This window comes from Colletotrichum gloeosporioides, assembly GCF_011800055.1.
Source record: "Colletotrichum gloeosporioides strain Lc1 chromosome Unknown consensus_50, whole genome shotgun sequence".
In the NCBI taxonomy this organism is placed as follows: domain Eukaryota; kingdom Fungi; phylum Ascomycota; class Sordariomycetes; order Glomerellales; family Glomerellaceae; genus Colletotrichum; species Colletotrichum gloeosporioides.
In genome coordinates this window covers 922624-938874 of record NW_025544695.1, presented here as the reverse complement: position 1 = coordinate 938874, position 16251 = coordinate 922624, and the positions used below count along the sequence as shown (strand labels likewise).

Sequence of the window (16251 nt, the reverse complement as noted above, 5' to 3'; positions counted from 1 at the left end):
CGCGTTCCGTCTCATTTCCAGGTCATCTTCTTCAGGCGGGTACGGAGTGCGTTTTCTCTTTTAAAACACACGCACTCTGTACGGCATGCAAGGAAAAGGCACAAGACACGACTCACAACTCCCGTACGTTCCGGTTCCCAAGTGTGGGCACGGCACGGAGAATTGGCCTATCTGCCGTCCTCACCGCACAATACCGTCTGCAGTTCCGCACCTCGGACTTTGATCCCACCCCCAGAATATGCCCAGTAACATACGAACACCCCTGGCCCGTCTGCTCTTCTCTCGCCTCATGTGCGCTGACTGCTGCTCTCGGGCAGCTTCCACCGCCCACTACGCACAGGTGGCGGGCGGCCTATTCGCCCTACTAGTATATATATAGCTACGTAGTACTAGTCTAATATCGAAATACTTTCTATACCACGTTATTAGTGCTATTAAATATTATATCTACTCATACGTGTGCCGTCCACACACCCACATCCTACCTCCATATTACCTAAAGGCTTAGGTTACCTTGCTCTGTATCCGTAGCGCGTTCCCCTCAGAGGCGCTGCACTAGAACACTTAAGTTCATCTTGGCCCTACGCCTAGAAACCCAGTCATCATCGGCCCCCAACAAACCCCATGGAATAAAATACACAAACACACCGTTCCTGTGATCGAGTAAGGTCGAAAGAGAGCGCCCTCAGACCTCGTGTTAGTGGGCCACCACCCATCGCCACCTCGCGCCCCCTTCCCCCGTTTCCCCGGCTCGGCCCCCGCGGCTTTGACACCGTCTCGAGCTTGTCCAACGCCACACACTTTTAGGACGTCGACTTCGACATCGAGAACTTCATGCTAGACACAGGCACACATGGAGGGGGCCGTAGGACGGCACGACAGTAGATGCTTTTTTACCCTTTTCAGCGCTTGCTTAATGCAACGCCGACAGCAAGTGGGATTTGATTTCCCCGAGCCATGGATTCCTCCTACGGATACAATAGGCATCTTCATTCATTCAACCTAACCTTACCTGCGTAGGTCTGTGGGGGATGACTTGATACTACCATATCCTAACTTAGGCAGACGTATTCCGACACGGTAACTCAAGCAAAGCCGGCGGTACTGCCCAAGGTGAAAGGCCAATAAATGCATCAGCAACACAGAGTGATTCAGTAGCTACCTTAGCTTGCACGCAGGTGGCATTGCCCATCAGCACTTGCGCGGCTGCGCCCCGTCCCTCGTGTCTCTCGTGTAACATGTAACGTCCACCATCACCACCTCAGCAGTCATCAGCAGTTATCCGTACTTCCTTATCCAAGCTCAGCCTCGTTACAAAAACGAGGAGTGCATAGCATTCACATCTCCAGATATTCAGTGATCCCGCACGTAAACCTACCCGGCCCCCATGCATGTTCCACGTGGCTCTCACCAAAAAAGCTATCTAAAAACAGAAAGTCTCATATCCGTCTGCCATCACTCACCCGCCGCTACAAAATCCAAGAAACCAACAAGTCTGGTTCTGTACCCGTACTCGTAGTCCAGCCTGGTCTAGCCTAGCCTACCTAGCCCCGTCCACTGCCAAAAAGTGCCCACAGCAAGACCCCAGAAGTGGCAGAGCCTCGCCTCGCCTCGCCCACCGGCTCACGATCCGACTCTGCAATCTCGCATCACGACACCGTTTCGCCCAAAAAGCAAAGCAGTACCCATCCGATACATAATCCCTCCCAGCAGATCCCCCAGAGCAGCCAGCAGAGGAAACGACGCTTCGGTAGGCGCCGGTAACATCATTTTCCAGAAAACATCGGGATCGTCTTCTCACCATGCACGTTACATCGGTTCAGCCTCCACACCCATGACGATGAGGCCGCGCAGGCAAGCAACCTGGCCGCCGGCCGTGGAGACGTCAAAATCACTAGTTTTGCAAATCACCCAACTTTACAGATGCACTGTCACAGTCTAGACCGAATGGGAACTTGCAAGTCTTGTAATAGTGGGAAAACAGGGATTTGACGCCCTCTCTCTTTGTCTCTCTCAACTCTCGACTATCTATCGTCATTTACTTCCAAGGCCGAACCGCCTCTTTCGAGCAACGGCCGGCCCCAGCCTCTCGCTGCCGAGGTCATACAGCGCGGCGCGGTTTGTTTCCCATTAAACCGCTCCCAAACGCTGTACCCCGGCATCCAACGCACAAAAGCCACCAAGATTTACCCTGCTCCCCCACGATTCCCGTCAAACCAATAAAAAGTACCCACAAGAGGAGGTAGACCAAAAAAGTTGTTGTGTGTCGGAGTTGTGTATATCTTTGCGCAAGAAAATTTCGGTTTGTGACTGATTAAGAACCAGGAAAAATCCCAAGCCACCTGGGCTTTTCCCCCATTTTCATCTCCAGACCTGCGGCCAAGACATCTTTGACTCATGAACGATGACAGAAGAAATCGAAGTAAAAATAACAAAATGTGCAGCGCAAGCCAACCAAAGATTTGAAGGGGAAAGGATTATTAGGTGCCATATCGTCGGGTCTCTGCGCGGACCGATACGGCGAAGCACGGTTGTGATGACAAGGTAGGAAAATCGGAAGATTACCCCCTTCGCAACAAAAAATGAGTTTGTTCGCGACAATAAATGACTCGAAAAATGGTAGAAGTAGATTTTCAAGAAAGTGCAAGTGTACGATCGCTTGTGCCGGACACGCATGATCGAGATACGAATAGAGGTATCGTCATGCAGATTCGTCGTGGCCGATGGATGAAAGTAGAGCGAGAACTGAATCAAGCATCGTAGTCATCGGTGTGTCGAAAGTAGACCAAGCGCAACCCATCTGGTATATATCGAGCGCCTCAACGCCAGCTGTGAATAATCAAAGCAAAGCAACTCCGCTCTCCTCCCAAAGGTTTTCGAAGCACGCCGGAGCCTGTATTATGTACGCCATGTCCTGTCCGGAATAATCCCAAACGCCAGTTGACTTCAGGCACTGCAGGCCTGAGTCAAAGGCGCTCATTGATGAGGCACATGGGACATGGACTCGGGTGACAATGAGCTGGGGTCAACGTTATCGAATTGCACCAGCTGGTTCATGTCGAGATCGGCCTGACCTTGCTCGACAAACGCAGGAGAATGAGGGTGCATCGGCAAGTTGATGGTGTGCTTCGAGTACATCTCGTTCAGGCCGGTACCGTCGTCAGAAACGGCGCAGGATCCGCTGTCGCCCTGGGTGTAGATGTCGGCTGAGGCGGGTCTGCCGAGCATGGACAAAGGAGGCGATTGCTCAACGATGGAGGGCTCGTGGTGGCTGCCGAATGACAGAGGGGAGACGGAAGGCGGGATCATGTTGTTTGAGGGGTTGGCCATCGGCGACAGGAACGCGCTTCCGTAGGGAGTGTTGTAGCTGGAGGTCGGGAGGGGGCTCGGCTCAGGGGGCTGAGAGAAGAACGCAGGGCTCGTGGGGAACTCGGACGGAGAAGCGGTCGTGGCCGACATGGGGTACTGACGCATATCCAGTCCGAAGCCGGCTTGGGTGTCGATTCTCAGGTTGGGGCCGAGGCCACCAGGCTGCTGAGGAACAGGAGCGTGGAGGTAAGGGCCAGGAGTCTGAGCAGCCTGCATCTCGCCAGGCTGCTGGATGTAGAAGGAGGGCATGGGCGTCTGGAGCATGGAGAAGTCGACGGCCATGGGCACGGAGCGACTACGCTGTCTCTTGTGGCCAGGACCGCGCATGCCAGGGTGCATGTTGTTGATGCCCCAGGTCTCCTGGAACATACCGATGTGAGGCTGAGCAAAGTTGGGCTGCGAAGAAGGGCGACCGGTGGGCGACACGGGGGCGGACACGGAAAGAGCGTGTTGCTGGTCAATGAAGGGGTGAGGGTTGTTGCGGTTCATGAATGCCTCCAGGGAGACGAGCTTCGCCAGCTGACCGCTCAGAACCTTGGGGTTGCCCCCAAGGTGGTGAACAAGGCACTGGGACGCCTGCTGGTCCTCAGTGAAGTCGCCGCACTGGAAGAAGCCGCTCGTCTGGGGGGAAGAGTCCATGAAGAAGTTGGGAGGGCGGTTAAGCTCGATGACAATGCCGCCGGGCTTGTTCGGGTCGCCCTCCTGGTTCTCGAGGAAGATGTTCTTGATGTAGGCGAAGGGGTACTCGATCTTGTAACCAGCCTGCTCATTGTTGATGTAGTAGGTCATGGTGCACTTGTCAGGGGAGTAGAAGATGATGAGATCCATCGTGTTCTGTCCGACGCGAGTCCACTTGCCGATGCTGAGAGAACGACAGGTCAAGTGATGGATCACTGAGGCTGGTTAGTTTAGTTAAGCTTGACTTACGTTCCGGAGGTACTTACAAACTTTGCCCTGGCCACTCTGGTCGCCACCGAGGAGCATGCTGTTGTGTCCATAGGGCAAGAGTCCGGTGCGGCCGAGGAAAGGGCCGCCCAGTCCTTTGCCGGATTCCATCGCCTGCATGGCGAGGTAGGCACGCATGGACTCGGGGATGGAGTCAATGTCTTCACCAGTCTCGAGACTCTTCTTGGCCAAAAGCTTGATCTTGGCACGTCTTTCCAGGGGTCAGCTACGATTCCAAGGGACGCGACTTCAGGGGTCGGCATATCTCACCTGTTCTGGAACCAGATCTGGACAGACCTTTCGGTCATGTTGATTTCCTCCGCTATGCGCTCACGGACTGTAGCCGTGGGAGTCGGGTTCTTGTTGAATTCCAGCTCGAGGGTTGTGAGTTGATCTTGGGTAGCACGCTGTCTCTTCTGGTTCTTCTGCTGCTGGGTGAGGGTGCTCTTGCGAGGCGGGCGCCTTGATTGCGAAGAGGGCGCCTGGCCATTGGCGGAAGTCGGGGAGGGGGTTGAGTTCCTGTTGGCGGAACCGGGAGTCTGAATGGACTCATGGGCGGTGGTCGAGCCGGGCGTCGCGGCGCTGGGGGCAAGAGCCACCGGGTTTTCCACCTCAGTAGCCATGGCTTTCTTTGTTTTCTAATCGGTGATATCGATCGGTATAAAGGAGCAAAGGCGAGGTAGTATCGCTGTGGTGTGGTGCGATTGTGATCAAGGGACGGAAGCTCGAGGGTCAGAAGATCTCGGTGTAAGTCGCGTCCACGGTGTGATCGGGATGTATGGTGTCGTGTAGACGGATTCCTCTTTGATGGTAGGTAACAGGTATGAAGGATGTTTGCTGTGAGGCTAGGGAAGGTAAAGAAGGAGCTTTAAGGCAAGGTTGCTAAGGAGCGTGGTCCAGAATCCAGCAGGGGGATCAGGAGATTTGGGATGTGTGAATAGTGTCGGTTCGGTACGAACGAATGTCGAAATTCAACCAGACTTAAGGAACGTAATGGAATACCCGGAAAGGAGTGACGGGATTCAGAGAAGTAGTTTATGGTTGAATTATTCAAGAGAGTGACTGTGAAAAGGAAAAAGGAGTGGGGGAAAAAGAGGAAGAGAGGAAGGGATTGTCGTGAACGACGAGGATGACGATGAGGAGATGATGAGAAGAAGGAGGGATGGGGGCAAGAGAGGAGAAAAAGGAAAAGACATGGACGGGCGAGGCGGCGGGCCCAGAAAAAAAAGGGAACAGACGAACGAGCGAACGAACGAACGAATGAACCGGTGGCAGCCCACCCTGTCGAGAGGCCAGAGGCTCCTCTCTGGGCTAGGAGGGAGTCGAGAGAGAGCGCGCAGAGAGGTCTCCTCAGTCAGGCACAGGTGCAGGCGCCGGTTCACAGAGAGGCCAGCCCAGTCCAGTCCCGTCCACGTCCCAGGGCCTGGGGCCAGGGCTACTCAGGAGCAAGCCAGTCCAACGAGAGCGGGCGGGCGAAAGAGGAGGCCAGCCAGGAGCCCCAGGAAGAGGAGTGAGGCGTGTGCGTTAGTGGTGTGGACGAGGATCGAGGGGGGCGTGTGGGTGGGAATGTGTGAGTGTGGAGTTCACACAGTTGGGAAGACACTGGAGGCAGTGGACGACCTCGACGGGGATGGGCCCGACTGGGACGGGGGAGATGCGACACCCTGGTCTGTCTGTACCTGTGCCTGTGCCTGTGCCTGGTGGGCGAGGGATGGGGAGGGATGGATGGGACGGACGAGTTGTGCAGCGGCGGCTCAGCAGCGGCCAGTGGAACATGCAGCCACGGCATGTACACGTAAGTACTTTATCCTGCTCTGCCGCCCTATTCAGCCCCGAGAGCCAGGGTCAAGTACTTGGAGGCGCATCGTGGGCTGGAGGTGTGGGATGGGACGTGGAGGGGACAGCACGAGAGGGGAGGAGGGATGGGGCAGGTAAGAAGAGCCACGACGCGGACTGGCTGGAGCTTCCACAGGTTGACGGGGGTCACGTCAGGTACGCGCCGTTTCTCATTGGCCAAGCAAAAGCCACTTCTACCGTCCGCACCTGACCTGCGGCCGATGGACGAACGATACGCAGTAGGTACGTATACGTATCCGTTAACCTAGCCCAACCCTGCTCTAGTGGCATCCCCGGTCGGTGTTAGTTTCTGGTGCCTTTTTTCCCTCGCAGCCTCTCACTGTGGCTACGAGTCTTGAAACTGCCTCTCTCTCGCTCTTTTTTTTTCTGCCCGCGCCGCATCAGCACCCCAATTCAGAAGTCAAAAGTGCCACTCGCACACCCACACACCGCTGTTGGTCCTCGGTCGACAGAAACTGATAGGAGATATACATGCCAGCCAACCAAGAGCCCTGCTGCAGATGCAGATGCAGACGATGCTGATGCCGGGCTATTCCTGGCGTCCAGCAACCATCCTCCAAAGAAAAGGTGGGGGAAGCAGAAACATCGGCGGCAGTGGAAAGTCAGCGACGCGGAGGAAAGCATATCCTTGCACCTTGGGACTCGTGGAAAGGGGAGACTCCCGTCCGTACCTTTACTATGTAGGAGCTAGAGCTTGAGAGACTAACGGACTGTGTACTGCATAGCACCTTATGCTGGACCGTCGGCTTAGCATGAGCATGAAAAAGAGGCGTCGGTCTGGTATTCTGAGCAACGCGCCCTCGCACCTGCTTCGTACATCAACGACGCGCCTCGGCTTTTGCCCTACCCTTATTGCCCTGCCTGTCCTGCCTGCCCTGTCCAGTCTTCACCGTCTCTTCAGGTATTCGGACGCAGGCACGAGAGCGGTGGCTAGTGGACAGGCACAAGCACAGGCACTGGCGGCAGGGTCGCGTTTGGTAGGTATCCGCAAAAAGGTTCGTACACTTTCTCGAATACCCCATTATTTTTGGGGGCGGCCGAGCAGCGACGCGACACTGGCCTCGTGGAGGCATCGGCAGCGAAGGGGTGATGGACCTCTTCAAAGTTCAAGGGCTCACCCACTGCTCGCAGTCGGACGCGACAAGAACAGCATTGGATCGCAGAGACTGACACTGACGCTGCCGCTGCCACTGACACATGGGGCATCGCGCGGCTGCCAAAGAGACAGTCCGCTTGCTTTCGTGCGTCAGTGAGCGAAAAAGAGCCCACGGTGGAACGATGGACGGAAGGTCCAGCGCGACTTGTGAGTGCGACTGGGGGTTCTGCCTGCGGTTGGTGGGTGGGCTGCATGGACCTTTGGATTGATGCTGGGACCCGTGGGTTCCTGTCAGGCACACAGGGATGATGGGTGGTGGATGACTTTGAACAGACTCTGGGAGGAGGGAGGGGATACTGGAGGGGGGCGATGGGTACGGAATACCCTGCGTCGTCTCCAGAACAGGTCACGTTGAAGACGGCAAGGGGAACAGGAGAGGGCTGACGTTTTCTGAAATTCTGAATACCAGGCGGATACCTCTTGAATCGAGGGTGCCGGGGTCTTTGTCATGCACAAAAGCCGCGGCCGTCTCGTCGGAGCCGTTTGAGCAGGGGCTTGTTTCTACAGGTCCCATCCAAGTACCTTATCCCGTACCAACGGAGTGTCATGTCAGCAGTGGAAAGGGTTTTCCGTCCCGTCATCCCATCCGTCCACCGTCAGTTCCACGTTGCTGTCGTCCCAAGTTTGAAAGTCTGCCAGTCCCCTCCTCCCCCCGTCCCAACTTCCAAATCCCGACCGTTATCTCGTCCCGACTTAAGACGCAAGGTCTGTGAGGGAAGGCTGTGACGCGCTGCTACACCTTCTTCCATCCAGAAGATCTTATCCGGCCAATCCATCGTCCCTCCTTCCAGGTTCTGACTCCATTCCATCCCGCGCCTTCCAATGGCCGTCCTATCCTTCCATCCAGCCGTGCGGTGTTGGCGTGCCTGCCTGCCTTCCTTTGCCTTCCTGTGCCTTCCTGGGCTGGTCCTCCTTCCGTCTCCGTCTCGCTTAGGCAAGGCACGCCTTACCTTACTGATGTCGTTTCTGCTGCTACTCTGCCGTATGCCTGCCATTTGCACCTCCCGTCCGTCCTTCGCACCTGCACATCAGCAGATCAGCCGGACAGGAACGACCAGAACTCGTCATGCGCGGCCAACGGAACCATTGATCGGCTGTCAACGGAGCGCGTTCCATCCACCGTGCCACCTCACCCACCTCGCGGAAAGAGCAACACGACCGACCGAGAACGACGACGACTGGGACCTGCGGAGCTCCAACACTGAACAGCTACGAGTGAGCACTGTGAACTATCCGTTGCACGCACACCAAAGAAGACTGCCGCAGCGACACTCTGGCTGACTTGGTGGGGTCCAGAGAAAACCGTCGGACCCTGGCCCTTGCTCGTTCGTCCAGTCTTCCGTCCGCCTCCAAAGGTAAACTACCTATCCGTACAGGTACCTACGTACGTCGCGTCGTCCAGTCGCGCCTCCCTCCCCACCAACTCCAAGTCGCAAGTGCCTGCCTGCATTGCATTTGCATTGCAGCACCCCTCACCTTCACACAAAAAAAAAGTGTGGAAGCTGTACTTGCGCCTGCAGCGGCCACACGTCGGCGCAAGCCTCGCTGCTCGCACTGTCTCGGCTCCGTCCACCCTCTCAAGGCACAATGTCTCTTGTTCCTGGCGATCCATGCCGCCCTTCTGACCTCTCCGCCCCTCCCTCTCACCGGCGACGGCTCACTCGCCTCTCCAAAAAAAATAGTCTAAACAAAGCTCTGTACCCCGGAGACGCGTTTTTTGCTCCAGAAGAACGGCGTCATGTACACAGCCGATACGCCAGATCGAGACGACACCGGACTGTCATGTTGTGCTTCGGCAAACCTGGAAACTCAAACAAAACTACGTAACCCTCTCAACGCTGGCTCAGAGTCTGGGGTCTCGCGATGCACCTCCCGCTTGGTCTTGAACCATTGAGCAGCCATTATCCCAGAAACCCACGACAGACGTCGCCTAGTATAGTTACTGTCGTGGACCGTTGCGCCGGCTGATCCTGATCCTGATCCCCCCTTACACGGTACCACACCTCCGTCTGCTGTATCCGTACCTCTCATACCAATGGTTGGATACGCCACCCACCAACAGCGGCCTTCCTTCCAACGTCGATTTCCCCAACTTGGATCTGCATGTTTCCGTCCTCGCTGTCCTGGTCTTGGAAAGGGGGATCGATGGTGGCAAGTCGTCTCTCTGCTGGTTCGTCGATGCCCGCGCAGCAAGCAATCCTCTGTGCCTGGTACAGCAGCTCGGCATCGGTCAAGCCTCTGGTGTCGTTGCACGTTGCCAGCAGTCAGGCGCCCGCTCTGATGCCGCCGTCCTGCCTTCTTGAGCCTCCACGTTGCGACGGTTCTTCGGATTCGGGACTAGCCTCTGGCCCTGCTCAAGAGGTTAGCCTCGCACTAGCGCTCATGATGAGAGAACCCAGCACCACCAAAACCACCATCTCAGTCGTAAAGCGAAAGGTGCAGAACGCGGTCCACCACTGGTTCGGACGACAGGGGTCTGTCAACATATCGACTGCCCGGCACAAAGCATCTCCGTCGACCGGCTCAACGGCTTGATGCCCGTCTAGTGATTGAGGTGGTCATGACGGCGGTTTCCGCGCCATGCAGACAAGCTGTCCAGCCCATGCAGATGCAGCCCATTCACAGCTCTGGGAATCGCTCAACTGTCCGCCACCCACTTGGGCCATGGGCAGGCCTCGGCGCCCATGCCCGCCCCGACCTCAGACCTCGCTCGGCGTTTTTTTTACTGAATGATTGATGGCTCCTTGACTTTGTCAGTGCCATGGGGAAATTTCCTGTCATGGCGAACATACTCGATCAACGCCAAAATTCTCAGGCCATCACGTCCCTTTCTCACTCTCTTGGCCGCACTTCTACAATGAGTGCCGGCAATGAAGACCTCAGCAAGTCTATTTGGAAGGGTTTCAAGCTGTTGGCGCGTTCTGGAACCAATGGGCAGGACTCAACTTCCACGAATGGCATGTCGGGGAAAAGGGGTCACGCCAAGCCGACCTATCCCGCCCTAAGCGGACTTGCCCACGCTGACCTCACGTCCGACCTGTCCACGCCATCGAACTGCGAAAACATTGCAGCCAACCATCCCTCTCAAGGGATGGGCTGTGATGCGATGCAATGTGATGGGGTCGCTGGGCATCCTCATATACAAAGCAGAGACCAACTGTTTCCGCTTCGTTACGTATAAACTACATGCGAATGCTAATCGGCTCCCTTGGACGCCCAATCTGCATCTTGTGTACGGAGTCCTTTGCTGGGATCCGAATAACAACGCGCGAAACAGATCGCCTGGCCATTCCTCCCGGGCAATCGACAACGAAAGGGATGTCTCAGACAAGGCCCTGTTGGGCGTTACAAAGACTGCTTTACACGCTCGAAGACCTCGCACGCACGTCGAGGCGTTCCAACAAACATCCCAGGCCCAATCCTATCGAGCATCGCGCCCACGGCGTGTTGAACAGCCGCATCTGGAAAGAACTTTACGGCTGGCCGAGGAATTTTGACCTTTTCTCCCTCCGATGCTCCCGCGTCCTCCGTCAACGGCCGAGGCTTCAGGTTGCCTATATCGTCATTCAAGCAAGCTTGCATCTCCGGCCTTGGTCAATGGTGCTGCTGTTGCAGCACCTCTTACCTCGTACCTGCAGAAGCGTCATGTAACCTAGGACACCGCCAGTGTCCCACATGCGCCAGAGACACTGTGACACGACGCTAACCATCTTTGACCGTTTAACCGGCTCCATTCAAAACATCTTACCAAGTCCCGTTCGAGACAGGTGGGCCAGTCCCGTTGGTCCTCAGTAGCAGCACCTACAAGAAAGCGCTCCAAAATTTCTCAAGGCCAAAACGAACGGGCTGGCATCGCATTGCACGGCACAGTCGATGGTTCTTGTCAGTGTTAATCAAGCCTGGCATCGCGAGAAGCTTGGACTTTCACAATGCATCCGGTCTGACCACAGCGAGTGATGTCAACTGCGCTGAACTAGTTCCAACTGAAGTCAAGATCGGACGAACTTTTCATTTGCTAAGCAACCCGTCGAAGCCCATAGCCGCCGGCCCCTCTTCTACTGCGTCCGTACTTGCAGGCGGAACATTCCCTTCGCGCACGCCTCCTTGCGCCGCTAACTTTGAGCTGGTTGCTCTAGGCGGTCGCAAGGTGCTTCACGATGCCCGAAATAGTAACATGGGTTTCGAGATGGCGGACAATCATCGCATCACAGCCGCAGGTGCCCGCTTGTTTTGACTTAGCCACCGGTCTTCTTAAGCTGCGCAGCCCCGGTCAACTCAGCTGCATGACCTTCACCTAACACTTCACGCTCTTCCACCGGGCAACGAACATCTTGCTTGCCAGCATGCGAGACTCGCAGAGAAGTCAATTTTCGAGTTTCTGGTCACAACCAGGCAACGCCTCCATCGACGCCACACCGACAAAACCAAGGTTCCGGAGCAGGCTCCTTCTCGAGGCAAGAAGATACGCATCGGGCACTGTGTCCGTCGCGCATGACGGATCGGCTCCGTTTTCCACAATAAGTCTCGCGGATCTGCATAACGCGCGACAGCCAACACAGTGTTGGAGGAATGTTGAAAACTGTCTCGAGGCAGTCAGCGTCAGGGTTCCAGGTTGTCTTCAACAAGACCCGCTTTTACCCCTGAACGTTGGCGTCGGTACCTTGCAGCTTTGCAGGGCGTTGCGGCTAACCCAGCCAGTCTCGCGTCGCTTGCAAGGATCTTCACAAAACGAAGCCCGTCATTGGACAATCCCGTTCGAGCTTGGCTGAAATAGGGATAGCCAAAGATCGCCGATGGAATGCCTCGTCGGGTTAGTGAGGGGGGCCACTACCGCAGTCAGGAACCTCAGGCAAAGGGAACATTCAGATACGGAGGGGTGGTGCTCAAACTTCGTTGAGCCTCCCCCCTGTCTTCCACGCTTCCCACGCCTCTGTCTCCCACTCAAAATCCACTTGGTCAGCCTCCGGCGTGCTTCTTTCATCTGATCTTTTCTCTTCCCGCTTCTGGCTCTCGACTCCAGTTGTACCTAGTTCCGGTCCGCGTCCGGCCCCATTTAACAACTGTCAAACTAGACAGCGACTGGGCTTCCTCCGCAGAGAATCAGCCAAGCACCCTGGGGAAAGACGGGATACGGCGGTTAGCGCTCAAACAGGACTACGGCGCCGCATAAAGGAGAAGGGCAAACAGCAACATGATGACAAGAGGCATTCAGAGTACCGTGCGTTGTTGGTGGGAGATCGTCGTTTTGCAGCCCGCTGGCCTCGGGGCCAAACAATTCAGACATTTCTGCTACTGACTCAGCCACAAGCTCCGACGACGGTCAGTCATCGCATATGAATCCGACCGACCGGCTTTCCTAGCAGCATCCACCACCGCCTACCTGGCCTGTCGACCCGCCGCCCGTCGTGATTGAAATTCGTAAAACCGCTACGGGACTCTTCAAAGAAGGTGTCCGGGGTCCGTTGCCTCCGTCGCCAGCATCACCAGACCAAACCTCTCGTGGCCTGTCCGGTGAAATGTTCCAGAAGAACCATCGAACATTGCGAACCTGAGGTCCCTGGCCGCCTGCCCTAGTGTGCCCCTCCCCCTATCTGAGGGCCCTGCTGGGCGACACCTCGCTAGCCAGGAGCCCTTGAAAGGTCGGCTCGTCTGTCTGGACCCTTCATGGATAACACGCAAGATTGCCGCACGAGGTGGACGAGACGATGGATAGGCGAGATGTGTCTCTAGCATCATGTGTCGCAGCATCTGTGGCACAACTATCCGTCACGTCAGACACTGTGAGGGTCGACCGTTGAGAGCTTGTCATCATAAGTCTATGTTCAACTTTAGGGTGTCTGCCTTGCCTCTCGTTTGGCACTACAGCTGACATCCAGAGACGTGAATCAGCACCACTTCTCGGCCGATAGCGAATCCCTTGACACAGCAACGCAGGCAACTACGAAGTAACACTGACAACACAATGGAGCATGAAGTACTCTGTAGACAAACCACGAATATCAATTGCAAGGCCAAGAAAACATGGCGTCCCAACTGTCATGCAGTCCGCTCCCCTCCCCCGGGGCTGCATGACCACGGACCACACTTGATCCAATGAGCAAGTTACTGAAGCCCGGCCACTCGTGGAGGCATGAATGATCATCGCAGCCCTCCGACACTTCCATCAACAGACGCGTGTGGACGCGTTTCTATGTTTTCTCTCCGCACGAAAAGGCGGTTGCAGCAGAAACATCTATGTAAACAGGCCCATGTACCCGATTTCTTCGTTACGAGATGCATCTTCTTGTCATTCCGAAGACATTAGACAACGAAACTCGCCGCCCTGGTCGATCTGAGGCATCGTGCGTATGGTCAGTGTGCCGTTCTGGGGTCGCTCGGTTCTCGACCCCGAGAAAACTGGCGAACCCTCATGCGCAATCTATGGGCAATCGACGTGGCAGCATGGCAGCATTTCAGTCGCGCACGGTATCCTCAGCGTCAAGAAATCGAGCAGGGCCACCAAAACTGCCGTGACACCGGGCCAAGCATTCCCAATTGAGTTTGCTGAAACTGCTCCGGGTCTTCGCTTCTTTGACAAGCATTGCAGGCATCGCGGAGAAATTTCCGAGCGAGCCCAGCACCCCGCTGCGAGAGAGAAATCAGTGAGGAAAGACGCACCAGTCATGCGTCGATACCGCTCCGCCGCATTGTCTTTTGCGATTCGTGGCGGCAGAATACTTCACGACTCCTCTGCCGTGCTTGGGCCTCCAGCATGACAAAGAGAGGCAGGAACCACACATCGGCATTGCGGCGGTGGACCCTCTCAACAGAGGCTATGCCGGAACGTTCCCTGCTCGCTTTCTGTCTGCGACGTCGTGCACCATTCCATCCGTACGAGATCGCACAAGGGTTTGCCAAAGATCGGCGCTAGCGTTCGTCTGATGTTCCCGGGCCTCACCGAGACGGGGCCCCTGGCCGGTCTACCGATGACAGCTTGACCGGGACGGAGCCTGTTCGCCGAAGGGAGAGGACCTTTCGGTCTGGATTCTTCCTTCCGGGCTAACCCAGCTTGACCGACTCGAATCGTCCGAACACGCGCCTGGCACTGACTCGGCGCCACTCCTTCATATACACTTCGACAAGTCCCAACCAAAGAGACGTGACGATGACTGACCCGGCCGTCAGGTTACATGATGCACCCGGCTTCCCGACACACGGTCCGCCGAACTCTCAGATATATCAAGTAGTGGATCACCCTACATATTGAGGTCAACAAGGACAACCGTAACTTTGCCTCTTTACAATCCGGGTCTTTTGAGGGTGTGTTGCGCTGCCCCCAACATGATGAGATCGTCCGAACTCCAACAAAATATATGACTGATTGGCATTTACATTAAGCCCTATAGTGGATGGGGCTGGCCTAAGGGAGTCTGAGATGCTCGGAACCTACCGAGCCATTGGAGTTTGTGGGCACGTTGGTTGCGGCCTGGCATAAGGTTGTGTATTAGGGGTATCGTTCTCGACCTCTTTAGGAGGCAATGCGAGACCTTCGGGCTTTTGGCTTCGGCACTGTCGACGTCTTCCAGGGGGGTGGGCGGGCTGAGGGGCGCGGATGCCACGTCGGCATCTACGCGGATAGCTCCTTTATATGAAGCATGGGCAGTGTCAATACGAATAGAACTCACAAGGTTTACTTGTGAAACGTCCAGATGGTAAGTTCGGTATGGCTTGGGGTAAGTTGAACGGTGCCTCCAGCCGTCACGACAATGAATCTTCCTACTCGTGAGCATATAGAGGAGCGACTAATGATTGTCCTGAGTGTGTGTGCGCGAGACTACCAGCATGCGCACTTTTAACCTCAAGCGGCACGAATCGCCAAATTTACAGACTGGCCTGCGGTTGAAAAGATCTCTCGTCCTTCGAATATTGCGCACAAATTAGATACGTCAAAAAGACCAGCAGCACAGTGTTCGTCTAAATCACCATGAAGTTCCAGAAGAATGTCGTTAGCAATTGAGCCGGGCGTGTCTCGTCATCATACCCTACTTCGGGTATTCTAGTAATGTGGTTTCGTGCCTTCGGTGTGAAGTGAGTTGGTTGTTGTCCGTAAAGACCTAGCCTTCTGGGTGTGTTGTGACAGAAGTAGTCTGCGGTATCAGCGGCAGTCGTGTCCGGTTCTTCTTGGTTTTCAAAGGTTGTGGGTGTATGATGGAACTTGCCTGAGACCATGTTTGAAGCGCATGTGCTCGGCAGAGTTGATATCCAGTCTTCCCGTATGAGTTCCAGCGGAGTCGCAAGGCAGGATGTAATTGATATATCTGGTAAAAAAAACAGCCAAGGGTCTTCTGATTACTTCTGAGCCACGGTTTTACTCCTCTTGTATGTAATGTAATTGGGGGTACTAAATCAGGCTTTGCCGTTGAGCGAGGCCCGTCGACGACAGGTTTCTAGGCCATGTTGTAAAAGACGGTGAGATCACTTCTCTCCGGGCATGATCGTCGTCACCTCGCGGCTCCGACGTCTCAGAGTTATTCACCACGTGCGATTTGGGCAGTGATATGAATACGCGCGGGTTGTCCTGTCTTTCCGATAACCTGGTTGTCTTTGAAGCTCCTTTTTTGCCGTGCGCCTCCTAACATGTCTCAGTTCGCGCCGCTATTGGATCACTTCAAAATGACCAAGAGCCGTCTAATTTCCTGGCCTCTGAAATGGTCTTTGTACGGGGGCTCTGAACCATTTTATACTCTCTCGGTAGGTGAAGAAGCATCTCGTCCATGGCGTATCTATTTTGTCCTCTGAAAATTCTCAGATGGGAAGAATATGATAGAGGTAGGGAGCTCCTTTGGTGAATGAGGTGTTGAAGAGTCTCTAGCTTTCTCAGAGACATTTAACTCAACTTGATTAACTCCTAAACCAGTGGAAATCCCAAGGGATCAAATCTCAGG

The 16251-nt window shown here is 55.3% G+C and overlaps 1 protein-coding gene across 1 annotated transcript; it reads right to left on the bottom strand.

Moving 5' to 3' along the window:
• Positions 1-2976: 2976 nt before the first annotated feature.
• Positions 2977-4937, bottom strand: GCG54_00000769 (Homeobox protein HOY1; the record flags this gene model as incomplete). The annotated part of the gene is made up of 3 exons (XM_045400901.1): positions 2977-4262; positions 4314-4525; positions 4585-4937. The coding sequence occupies 3 exons, from the start codon at positions 4935-4937 to the stop codon at positions 2977-2979; spliced, it is 1851 nt and encodes a 616-aa protein (XP_045263574.1).
• Between the last annotated feature and the right edge of the window lie 11314 nt (positions 4938-16251).